A 13,334-nucleotide genomic window follows, 5' to 3' on the forward strand; every position below is an offset into this window, starting at 1 on the left:
CACACATGCACAGTTACACACACACATGCACACACAAAACATACAGTTAGTTACACACACACATGCACAGATAGTGATACACACACATGCACAAAGACCATTACACACACATGCACAGACAGTTGCACACACACAACACACACACAGTTACAGTTACACACACACATGCACAGATAGTTACACACATGCACACACAACAGTTACAGTTACACACACATGCACAAAGACCATTACACACACATGCACAGACAGTTACACACATGTGCACACACAACACACACGCAGTTAGTTACACACACACACACATGCACAGATAGTTACACAAATGCACACACAACAGTTACAGTTACACACACATGTGCACACACCACACACACACACACACACAGTTACAGTTACACACATAAAGACAGTTACACACACAGACAGTTACAGTTACACACACACGTGTGCACACAGAGCTCAGGCTTGAGCTTGGGTCTCTGGCATAGTGTGGCAGTGTCCCTACCCTCTGCGCCACTGTGCTGACTCTCAGTGACTCACCCTCTGTTCTACCTGATTAATCCCAGCCAGGAGCCATATTAACGTGAGGCTGTGCCCACATCTCCCCAGCGGCAGGAAGGAGAGGTTTACACTGTGAGCACCTGTAGAGTCGACCAGGGGAAATTGCTTCTGCTTGCTGTTCTTCAGCAGGTTCCGGACGTCCTTGTACTTCTGGTCCTTTGCCACATACCTGAGGTCCGTCTCCATGAAATCCTCCACATAGATGTTGTGAGCTCTGCAAGAAACATCTTCAGCATGAAGGGCAGGGTTACTTTGGCCCTGCCACATCCCATACTCTCTCCCCAACATGACATTCTCAGGGGACTTTGGATGAAGGGATAGAAATGAACACACACACACACACACACACACACACACACACTAAAATCTGTTTTCACCCATAGTAGCAAAAAGATTTTCCATTCACGGAAACCTTTCATGACCTCAGCCAGCCAGTAGGTGTACAGTAAAAGCCCACAAATAGGAAATACCCAATCATTGCAATCATTGCTCATGTGGGTTGATTGGGGAGATAAATATTATCCAAGGTTCCACTGAAATAGTGTTGATTCGATCGGAGCCATGACAGAGACCATGGGCTGCCATCTCACCTGAGAATGCAATAAAAACACAATGCTGGAGAAACTCAGCTGGTCAAACAGGTAAAAATACATAACCGACATTTCGGGCTTGAGGCCTTGATCAAGGTGTGGGAAAATGTCGACAGGCGCCCGAATAAAAGGGCAAGGGGGGGGGGAGTGTGGTTGGAAAGTCAGGAGGTCACAGGTAGAGGAAGGAGGGAAGGAGGGAACAGTAGTGATCAAGGGGAGGAAGGATGGCTGGGTGGATAGAGTGGGAAGGGGGTGGAGAACTAACAGGGGGAAGGGAAGGGAGGGAGAAAAGAGAGTAGGTTAGCAGAAACCGGAGAAGTCGATGTTAATGCCACCCTGAAACGTCGTTTCTGTATCTTTATCTTTGCTCTCTAAAGGAACTGTTTGACCTGCTGAGTTTCTCCAGCGTCGTGTTTTTACTTCAACCACCTTGTCGCCATGTGTTTTACATCTAATCTGAGAGTTGGCCCCTCTGGCATTCCCTCAGTACTACCAATAGTTTGGGTTTATGCTGACATTACCTCTAAATTCACATTTTTAAAATTTTAACTTTAAATTTTTTTTAGACATACAGCATGGTAACAGACCCTTTCAGCCCACGAGTCTGTCCCATCCAATTAACCTACAGCCCCTGGTACATTTCGAATGGTGGGAGGAAACCGGTGCCCACAGGGAAAACCCACGCAGACATGGGGAGAGCGTACAATCTCCATACAGGCTGCACAAGACTCGAACCCCGGAGCCGATCACTGCCGCTGTAACAACGTTGCTCTAACTGCTACGCTAACCTGTCACCTTAGGGTTTGGGGTGGAGGGCTCACCCACTGAGCCATGGGTGGGACATCCCAGCGTCTTCCTGCCTTACCCGCTCTTGCCCACGGTCAGCTTGGGTAGGTAAGGGAGCTTCTTCACGATGACAATCCCGTCGAAGAAGGAAGGCTGGGAACGCTGGCTGATGGCATTGGCAACCAAAACGGCAAAGAGCACCGGCAGGATGTGGGACATCTGTCCCGTCAGCTCAAAGACCAGCAAGGCAGTGGAGATGGTGTGGGTGACGGCTCCGGAGTAAGCAGCGGCTCCTGAGGAGGGGAGGTGGTATAGGGGTGAAGGGGGGAATGAGTGAGAGAGAGAATGTGTGCGAGACAGAGAGGGAGAGTGAAACATAGGGAGAGAGAGAGAGAGAGAGTAGGGGAATATATGATAAGGGAGGTAAGAGAGATGGAAATGGGAGGGGGTGAGTAAGAGGCAGGAAGGGGAGGGGGGTGTGAGAGGAAAAAGGGAGGGGGAGTGAGCAAGAGAGGGGGAAGGTGAGAGGGAAAAAAGTTGATAGTGCGGAAGAGTGAACGTGGTGAGAGGGAATTGGGGAGAAGAAGGGAGGTAAGGGGAAGCAGGAGAGGAGGGAGCAAGAGGGGAAGATTGATGTGGGAGAGGAGGGAAGGGGTTGTGAGTGAGAGAGGGGGTGTGAGAGGGAAAGAGGGAGAAGAAGGAAGATAAGGGGGAGCAAGAGAGAAGAGAGGGAGAAAGGAAGGGGAGGGATACAGATAGAGATCGAAGAGGGGGAGGAAGATAAAAAAGGGAGGGGCGAAGGAGATAAGGAGAGGGAGGGAAGAAAGGGGTGGGAGTAGAGGGAGAGACAAAACAGCACAGGAGGGAGAAAGAGGGAGGTAGGAGATAGGATTAGAGGGAGAAGGGGAAGGGAAAGAGAGAAAGCAGGACGAATGGAGGCAGTGTGAGATTAGTTTAACCCCAGGCTGCAGATCAAACTAAATTCTCTGTGATTTTCCCTCCCTCACCCACTGACCTCTCCCGCCTCCTCATTGTGAATCAAACTCCACTGAAAAACCGTTGTGAGTTCTTTTATTTATTAAGAATTTTGGCAGTTTTATCTTCAGTGGCTTCTTGCTGAATCTCAGCCACCCTTAAATTTAGACATACAGCACAGTAACAGGCCCTTCTGTCCCATGAGCCCGTGCCCCCCAACTACACCCGATTCACCCACAGCCCCCAGTCTATTTAAAACGGTGGGAGGAAACCGGAGTCCCTGGGGAAAACCCACACGGGAAGAACTACAGGCAGCACAGGATTCAATCCCCGGACCCGATCACAGGTGCTGTAACGGCGTTGTGCAAACCGCTACACTAACTGTGCCTGCCCCTTGTGGGAAAAATCCTTGCCAATCACCTTCCACCTGTCCCGACCATTACTTTTCAAGAGTCACAATTCTTATATTGTCATGTAATAAAACAGAAAATGCAATATTACACAAAATTTCCTTTTACCGTAAGGCAGACAAAGGTTCACCATCAGTAGAAATTGCCCACCACCACTTAAAGCCAGAGAAAGAGAAGCAAAAGAAAGTCCCCCCAAGTGTCCGTGGCCTCGCCTCCAGCGCTCCCACAGTCACGCAGAGTCCAGTCCAAACCATTGGCATGATCAGGAAGCCCTCACGCAAACTGGTTCCAATATCTGGTGCCCCTTCAGCCAGTCCCGAGCAGCTCGCAGCCCAGTGCAAGAACCACGACAGCAGTCGCCAACAGCCCACAGCCTGTGTGAGTTCTCTGCCTGGTCGCCAACAGTTCCGCTGCCTGTGAACCACCTCCCCGCTGGTCCACCACTGTGGTTACCGTCCCGTGAGCCATCTCCTTCCCAGATGGGGTATGGTCTCCCTGTTTTCTGCACCAGACCCCTGCTTCCCCAGAATCTACAAACCCTCTTGGCTGTTGCCAATCCCAGATCCCGCCATCTTGAAATTATTTTAGAAATACATAAATTTGTTCCCTATTGTTCCAAAAAGGACATCAGTGATTTACCATGATGTAGATGTTGGAGAAGCAAATCCCATAAAACAACACCCATATAGAATAAACATTCAGAGGAGTAAAATCATGGATCAGGAGGTGGAATATATGTTGAGTAATGACATTATTAGACCTTCAAACTCAGATTGGAGTTCTCCTTATATTCTGGTACCAAAACCAGATGGAACTGTTAGGTTCTGTACAGATTATAGAAAGGTTAATTTAGTAACTAAAACAGATGCTTATCCCATTCCGAGAATAGATGACTGTATTGATAAAATTGGAAAAGCTAAATTTCTTACTAAGTTGGATTTGTTGAAGGGTTACTGGTGTGTGCCTTTAACTGAGAGAAGAAAGAATATTTCAGCTTTTGTAACTCCATGCAGTTTATACAAGTATAATGTGTTACCTTTTGGCATGAAAAATGCCCCTGCAACATTCCAGAGGATGATTAATTTGGTAATCCAGATGCTTATATTGATGACTTGGTCATAAAAAGTGACACATGGGAAGAACATCTAAGTCAATTGGACAAATTGTTTACAAGATTATCCAAAGCAAACTCAACTGTTAATTTAGCAAAGAGTTAATTTGCAAATGCCACGGTAACATACTTGGGTCATATAGTTGGTCATGGCTAAGTTGCACCTATTCAAGCTAAGGTGAATGCAATTTCTGAGTTTCCAATGGCAAGAAAGCAGTGAGAAGGTTTTTAGGAATGGCAGGATATTACAGGAAATTTTGCAGAAATTTTGCCCAGGTTGCTCTTCCTTTAACCAATCTTTTGAAGAAAGGGAAAAACTTTGTGTTGACTACAGATTGTCAGGCAGCTTTAGAAAATTTAAAGGAGATGCTATGCCATTGCCCTATGTTAAAATCTCCTGATTTTGACAGACCATTTTCTGTAGCAGTGGATGCCAGTGAGGGAGCAGCAGGTGAAGTTTTATTGCAAAAACAATGTAATTGACCATCCAGTTGCCCACTTTTCAAAAAAATTCAATGTTCATCAAAAGAACTATTCCATTATTGAAAAAGAACTATTAGCTATGATATTTGCTCTGCAGAATTTTGACGTGTATCTTGGTACCTCTCATGAACCAATTGTTATATTCACTAACCACAATCCTCTGGTGTTTTTTAATAAAATGAAAAATAAAAACAGAAGATTGTTAAACTGGAGTTTGATATTACAAGAATGTGATCTGTAAATTAATCATATCAGAGGTGTAATTAATGTGATTGCTGATTGTTTGTCAAACTGAATTTTAACTCAAGAGTTAAAATTCCCTTTAAAGGGGGAAGGTGTGACAGAGTATTTAGAGGTGGTTTGGGAGGAATTGTTAGAGCAGCTTGCACATACACATTTTAAAACACAGAATATTTGCAGGACTTTTGCAGAATGCTTTTTGCAGGAGGCAACAAAATATTGACAGCAGCTTGCCTGGGAGAGCATGTGATCTTTTCAGGCAGAGGAGAAGAGTTTTGCTCTTAGAGACGCAGGGTGTGAAACAGAGAGAGGAGAGACAGAAATCAGTTCCAGAAGGACAAGCTGGCAAACTTTGGAAGGCTACCTGGTCAAAGGAGAAGACTGGTGGTGTGAAAGGTGACCTGAAAGAAAGAGGATTATTTGGAGAACCCTGAGGAGGACAAGTTTAAGTCAGCAAGACTGATTGGAAAGGAATCAGTTGCAGATGTCCTAGAAAAGGAATCTCTCTCTGAAAACCAGCAAGAACCCTCCTGAGTGATAATCATTTGCCTGTTAAGCACCAAAGCTTGGTGAACTTTTTTAATGCTAACTTCTGTGCCCAGTACAAGGATTGCCTGCAACCAGTGAGATTGGACTGTGATCCAAATAACTTTTCTAATCTTAAATATATATTACACACACCTGTGCTTAGTACTAGGGGGGGGGGGGGGGGGGAATTAAGTAGGTTAGGTAGGTTAAGTAAGTAGGTTAAGTAATAAGTTTAATTCTATTTTCTTGTTCAAATATAATTAAAAAGTACTTTTGTTTAAGTGACCCTGTGTTGTGGTGCATATCTATTGCTGCTGGTTTGTGGGGTCCTCTGGACTCCGTAACACTAATGTAAACGGTGGTCTGCTCACCTGCCAATGCATACCCGGAAGGAGTAATTTTGATGCGAATTCCTTCTGAAATTATCCCTTCCGGAAAGATCTTTGCCATTATTTCTCCGTACAGGCGTCCAAGTCCTGCACCTGTAAAAAGATAGAGGACTTTGTTGATGAGTTTAGTGGAAACTGCCAATGTCAGGACAGGGTCAGCGTAGGGGTGGTCATCTCCTGGGAAATATTAGTGCCTGGCTTCCCTCCCTTGCCAGATCTGTCCACCCATTAAATGAGAAAGTCTGCAGACACTGGGAGCGAGGGCAGTACACAGAAGCACTGGAGCAACTCAGCAGGTCACAGGGAGCAAAGATTCAACGTTTCAAGCCTGGGCCCATCATCAGGGCGATGAGCAGAAAGGCAGGCAGGTGCCAGAATAAAATGGTGGGAGGATGATGAAAGGAAGGGGACTAACGGGTAAGAGAGGTGAGAGGGTAGAAGAAAAAAAGCTGAGAACTGACCATCCCATCACACACTCCCAGGGTCAGACACAGAGTGAAGCTTCCTCCGCACCATCCCATCACACACTCCCGGGGCCAGACACAGAGTGAAGCTCCCTCCGCACCGACCCGTCACATACTCCTGGGGTCAGACACAGAGTGAAGCACTGTCTAGGCAAAGTAAGCAGAACGACAATGTTGAATCCTACAAATGTTACCGTTTTAACCTAAACGCAAATTGCAATTGCAGCTTATTGGTTCCTGGCTGACAGGCTGATGGTGTTGCTGTCTACCCAGTGTTAACCCCTGAATCTGCCTGAGGTCAGAAGTGTTTACGTTTGCTGCTGGGAGATGGATCTAACCAGCAAAGCAGGCATCACAAGAAGACATGTCCTCATCACTGAACATAAAATGACCTCAGCAGAACTCACCGTAAACAAACACAGGCAGGAAATAACCAGCAGGAACCACCATCGTCGTGGCCAATAACAGCATGAAGAACTAGACCAAGAAAAGAGAAATATATCAAATTCCATGCCATTTCTGTGCCTCCACCGTCTTGATACGTTAGGAAGTGCAGACCTACAGAGAGATTAGTGGTTACGGAGCAAAGACAATTTAATGTTCCTATTCTGGGGTTGATTTAAGAGTATGATAATGGCAGAACAAAAACTGTCCTTGAATCTGGTGGTCCGTGATCTCACACTCATGAATCTTCTTCCTGTCAGGAAGAGGGGGGAGGGAGTGGTGGGTGAAGAGAGTGTCGCCAGGGAGGGATGGGTCTTTTAAGGCAGCATGATAGGGTTGCTGGAGAGGATGGGGTTTGCCGAGGAGGTTCACCGGGTTGATTCCAGAGATGAGGGGGTTGGCCTATGAGGAGAGTTTGAGTCTTCTGGGACTGCACTCGCTAGAATTTAGAAGAATGAGAGGGGATCCTGTAGAAATGTATAAAATTATGAAAGACGTAGATAAGATAGGGGTAAATTGTTTCCATTAGAGGGGGAGATACTGACAGACCAGTTTGCATCTATACTGTTGTGTATGGTTACAGATTTGTCCCCACCATTACAGTACCCCAGTGTTATATAGAACAGGGGTCATAGCCTGAAGATTTAGGGTAGTAGATTTAGGATGGAGATGAGGAGGAACTGTTTTTCCCAGAGAGTGGTGAATCTGTGGAATTCACTGCCCATTGAAGCAGTGGAGGCGACCTCAGTAAATACATTTAAAGACAAGGTTGGGTAGATTTTTACATCACAGTTGAATTAAGGGCTCTGGGAAAAAGGCAGGTTGGTGGAAATGAGCCCATCATTAGATCAGCCACGATCTCATTGAATGGTGGGTCAGGCTCGACGGGCTGAATGGCCGACTCCTGCTCCTATTTATGCATGATTGCCTGAGCTGCTCTCGGAACCCTCCACAGTTTCTTGTAGTCTTGGACAGAGAAATCCCTGTATCATAAAGTAATGGACCCTGATCGGACACTTTCAGTAATGGATACAGGTAACATACACATTTGCTCAGGTTTCTGAGGTAGGATTGATGTGGTTTTGTGGCCATTGCATGTAGACCAGGCCATACTCACATCCACAACCTTAAAGCTGTATACCTTCTCCCCATTAATACATCTCAATAATGACAAGATGTGGTACACAAAGGAGATCGAGAATCTATTTGCCTGGTACCAAGAGAAAAGCCTTTCCCTTAGTGGCAGCAAGAGAAGAGTTGATAGTAGACCAGAGGGAAGGGAGTAGAGGCCAGTCCCTGTCCACATCTATCGCGCTGAAGGGGAGACTGAAGATAAACCCAGGTTCGTGGGAGTGAACACTTCCTCAAAATATATTTATTCAACATTAGAAGCAACTTTGTGCACATTATACAGATGTACATTGTGCTCCTGTTCTCTCTTGTTAAACAGAAAAGCCAACACACATGTATGTAAAGGTTCACATCCACCCTCAGACACACACCCACACCTCTCCTCCGTGTTATTTTTGCTGACAGTATTAACATATATTACCGATCGTACTGGTACTCCCCCCCCCCCCCCCGTCTCACGGTTAGTCTTTATCTCTGTTAGCAGGTGTAGGAGTGCAATTTAAATATTTTATCCAAAATTAAAGCAAACCCTCCTATCTTCTTCCCAGCAGGCTCCTCACACCACCTCCCCTTTCATACCTATTGTCTCATCCACACATGCACCCATCGCAACCCCCTCATTCCGTCTGCGCATGTGCATCCCCAACGGCGGCCGGTGTGTGCGTTTGGCTTGCGTTCGTGTGCGCACCTCTCCTGTGCGCACCCTCCCCTGTGCGCACCCTCTCCTGTGCGCGTCACGCTGAGCAAACAGCTCGCAGCACCAGGCCCAGGGAGTTACACGAACATGACACACTTGTGATTCAGAGAAACAAAAAATGCAGAAAGGGTCGCTGTTTGTGGAAAGATTTTCTGGCGGACCTGTTTAATGTGAATATGATTTTCTCCGGTTTATTAAAGAAACTAATATCCTTGATCTATTCTGTAGCATAAAATCAGTAGCCCCTGTTTCTACAAAACCTTACTTGCCACCATGGTATAGCTACCATTTCTGTCAGCTCTCATGTTAGATCAGGATATCCCAAACGTTTTAGACCACTGACTCCTTTATGGAATCCTTGATCCTTCGTCGGCACCCAGGCATAGAATTCTCGGAGTGGTGGCAGTGCTGGACAGAGTGGTGGGGTGGTGGCAGCACTGGACACGGTGGGGGGGTTGGGCACATACCTCTCCGCTCTGTCAGTCCTTCGCTCTCTTCTTATTAAGGGGCCGAAGCCAAATACAACATGGCAGCCACCAAGACCTTAGGCATGCCCCTGCTTTCGATCACAAAAGTTCAGTGGACCCCCCTCCCCCCTCCATTTATCGACCCCCTGGCATTTATCAAACACTTGGATTGTCCCATCGACCACTTTGGAGACCCCTGCATTAGATGGTACAAATTGGTTATTTTATAGCTACCCCTCGTGATTTGGAGTTGAAATTGGAATGAAAAACCTGGCTTACCTTGGGACCTCGTAGCCTAAAGTAGTCTTCTGCAAAAATAATATCAGGGTTTTAACTGGTTCAGATGGGTGAAAACTTTTGATCATTTGATAGGACTTTTCAGGGAGTGAATGATCTGATGTAAAACACGAAAGTCTGCAGATACCGAGGTTGAAGTAAAAACTCAATGCTGGAGAAACCTAGCAGGTTAAACAGTGTATTTTATACAGATAGTCCTCAACTTATGATGGGATTACATTCTGGCACTCCCATTGTAAGTCAAAAATACCGTTGTCAAAAATGGGCAATGGGGAGTGAGTGGATCACTGTGGGGACTGCTAGAGGGCTGTGGGGAGACACTGAACATCATAGCTGTGAGAGATGGGAAAATTGATCTAAAATTATGAACATGGAAGAAACTAAAGTTCATCAGTAAAATGGCTGAAACCAGTTCAAACAGGATAAGTTTGGGGCTTAGGATGCAGGAAAGCAGAGTCAGCACGATTAACATAAGAATCTTCTATCCTTTGTGACAAGACCATAGGACTAAGATAAGGAATGGTAAGGTACAATAGAATGTAGGAAGTTGAGGTAGTCTGGATCAGATAAGGGTCTCCTAGCCCTGGACAGAAGTACCAAGTCATACATTTCTAATTAGCTAACCATACACAGATTTATACATATGAAATTAGCCAACCCTAGATAGAATGAGTCAACTCTGCATATTAAGAGACTGTAGCCCAGAGAATCAGGAAGGTGTGAATAAGGACAATGACATGATGGGGCACCCACAGGATACCCCCTGGTCCTCCAAGTGTACTGAAACTGCACGTAGGCAGGAAGGATTACCTATGCCAAACCCATCCAGGGGGCAGAAGAATGTAAGGGGGAGGGCATTCTGATACTGAAATTGACTGTATAAAAGTTGGGTGAGCCCCAGTATGTGTGTGTATTCCCAGGGTAAGGGGAAGCACCCAACTTTGCATTGTTGTAGTAATAAATGTTCTTTGTTCTCAATTTTTGTCTCGAGCAATTTCTTTAAAGGTACTTTAATTTCTAACATAGCTTAACCAAAATTCGAAGTACAGTATGGATTCTACCATTGTTACTTTGAAAAACTGTGTCGGGGGCTATCTGTGCAGCAAAGATAATACATAACCAACATTTCAGGCTTGAAAGTGCTATATAAAGTACACTGTTTGACCTGCTGAGTTTCTCCAGCATCGTGTTTTTAATTACCAATGACCTGACCTGAACCATGAAGGTCCATGCAATAGTCAAGAAAGCACACCAATACCTTAGAATGCCGAGGAAGTTTGGCATAACCTCCTCGTCCCTCAACAACCTCCACAGGCATGTAGCTGAGTGCATTGTGGCAAGGTTGGAAGAAGCTGTGGAAAATGCTAACCTTGCCTCATAAAGACTTGTTTCCCAATCCAGGCAACATCCTGGTGAATCTCCTCTGCCCCCTCTCCACAGCTTCCACATATAACCATATAACCGTTTACAGCACTGCATCCTTCCTATAATGAGGCAATCAGAACTGAGCACAATTGTGTGGTCTCACCAGAGAGTTGCAACACAATCTCCTGACTCTTGACCTCAGTTTCCCTCTTAGTGAAGCTCAGCATTCCATAGGCCTTCTTAACCTGCCCGGCATCCTTGAGGGATGCATGGATTTGGACCCCAAGGTCCCTCTGTTCACCCACACTCTTAAGTATCCAACCATTAACCCTGTACTCAGCCTTCTGGTTTGTCCTTCCAAAATGCATCACCTTCTTCAAGGCTAGGATGGGATGCGGAAATATCAAGCATGAAAAGTGGGGGCAAGGGAGGGCCCAATTGGATATTGGACAAAAGAGTGATAGAGGTAAAGGTAAAAGTAAAAACACAATGCTGGAGAAACTCAGCAGGTCGAACAGTGAACTTCATCATGGCTTGGCTTTGCGAAGTGCTTTGCGAACAAAGATTTAGAAAGGGAGCTGACAATGACTGCTGCAGGCTGGGTGGTGGCTGACGAGGCCAATGGGGGACGGATATGCCTGGCCGCAACGGCTGCGAGGGAAATTCTGTTCTGGGTTTGGTGCTGTTGTGTCACGGTTCTTCCTCCATCTCCTTTTGCCCTCTCGGCCAGCCCTATGTGCATTCTCGAAGGAGGAGACAGACTGGTGTGTCACCAGGCCATGTGATTGGAGGCTAGGGCAGACAGCGGGCAATGGTCAACGTGACAGGCAGCAAGGGGTTTCTTCATAGAGTCCTTGTCCCTCTTTTTCAGAGCCCTTCTGTCACAGTGGCTAATGGAGAGTTCGCCAGCCAGCACAATCTTGGGCTGGCCATGATCCTACATCCTAGAGATGCACCCTGCTCAGCATAGCTGCATCTTCAACAGACATCGTAGATTGTACTTCATATAGCAACGGTAAAGATACATCACCAACGTTTCAGGCTTGAGCACTTCATTAAGGTGTGAGGAAAATGTCGGCAGGCACCCGAACAAAATAGTGACAGGGAGGGGCAAGGGGAGGAACACGGTCCCACAGGCAGGAGGTTAAAGGTGGAGAAGGGAGGGAGGACATACCAGTAAGTGGGGGAAGGGGGGATGGCTCTGTGAATGGAAAGGGGGGGTGGAGAGCTGGAGGAAAGGAGACAAGGGAAAAGGGAGAGAGAACAGAGAAGACAGGTAGGCAAAGAGAGGACTAAGGTGTGCTTCTACATCCATAGGCCAGTCCCTGGCCTAATGCTGAGTAACAGGGCTAAGCACCAATAAGGTTGGCCAAAAGGGACACGATGGGTCAAATGGCCTCATTCGGCGCTATGATTTCAGAGACTTCCTGATGGAGAGAAAGGGAATTGATTACCTTGACTATGATGAAAAAGGCCAGCATTTCCAAAGAGGAAAGTCTAGGATGAGTCCATTGAAGCCACTTCTCGTCGTAAGTCGGGAAGGGAGGTTGGCAGGTGCTGTTCCTCAACACCTGCTCATCAGAACCCCATGTCCGGTTGTCGAAGAATGTTTCCAGATGTTCCTTCATGGAGAGCTGAAGCCAAAAGGAGTTTAGGCTTAAAAATGACATTACCTCGGCTGGGGCCCTCTCTAAAATTTTAAATGTAAACACACAGCTTGGTGACAGGACTTTCTGGCCCATGAGTCTGTGCTGCCCAATTGACCTGCAACCACTGATACATCTTGAACAGTGGGAGGGAACCGGAGCATCCAGAGGAAACCCACGCAGACACGTGGAGATTGTACAAACTTCTTACAGACAGTGCTGGATTTGAACCCAGTCGCAGGCGCTGTAACAGTATTGCACTAACTGCTACTCTCACCGTGTCACCATTAATAAGGCAGAGAGTACACAATGATTATTCCAAGGGAATGAAAATCCATACATAGAAAATTGGCTTTTCAGGGCCAGAGAGGTCTTTCAACAGTAATTTTAGCACAGGACTGTTAAACTCTCAGATGTTCTCACTTCATGGTGCTTCAAGGATGAATAAGCAAGCAAATTTTTAAAGTTTGCTTTAAATTACTGGTTCTGCATTGATTGATTTCACCAAGGATAGAAGAGGGAAATATGGTTGGTTGCATCTGCTGGTTCTCAGTGAGGGTTAGGGCCGCACAGTTGGTGTAGCAGTTAGCGCCATGCTGTTACAGTGCCAGTGATCAGGACCGGGGTTTGAATCCCGTGCTGTCTGTAAGGAGTCTGCACATTCTCCCCGTGTCTGCAAAGGCTTTGCTCCGGGGGGGTCCAGTTTCCTCCCACTGTTCGAAATGTACAGGGGTTCTAAGTCAATTG

The 13,334-nt window shown here is 46.3% G+C and overlaps 1 protein-coding gene across 8 annotated transcripts in view; it reads right to left on the minus strand.

Annotated features, from left to right (window-relative positions):
* LOC138754903 (chloride channel protein ClC-Kb-like) overlaps positions 1–13,334 on the minus strand; it is a 75,032-nt gene that overhangs the window by 30,347 nt on the left and 31,351 nt on the right. For all 8 annotated transcript variants that reach the window (XM_069919893.1, XM_069919889.1, XM_069919888.1 and 5 more), the window contains 5 exons: positions 12,396–12,575; positions 6,948–7,017; positions 6,059–6,169; positions 2,020–2,233; positions 645–778 (listed from right to left, as the gene is read on the minus strand). In XM_069919893.1, the coding sequence (XP_069775994.1) occupies positions 645–778; positions 2,020–2,233; positions 6,059–6,169; positions 6,948–7,017; positions 12,396–12,575 (709 nt within the window). The remainder of the gene's footprint in view (positions 1–644; positions 779–2,019; positions 2,234–6,058; positions 6,170–6,947; positions 7,018–12,395; positions 12,576–13,334) is intronic.

This window comes from Narcine bancroftii, chromosome 2, assembly GCF_036971445.1.
Source record: "Narcine bancroftii isolate sNarBan1 chromosome 2, sNarBan1.hap1, whole genome shotgun sequence".
Classification (NCBI taxonomy): domain Eukaryota; kingdom Metazoa; phylum Chordata; class Chondrichthyes; order Torpediniformes; family Narcinidae; genus Narcine; species Narcine bancroftii.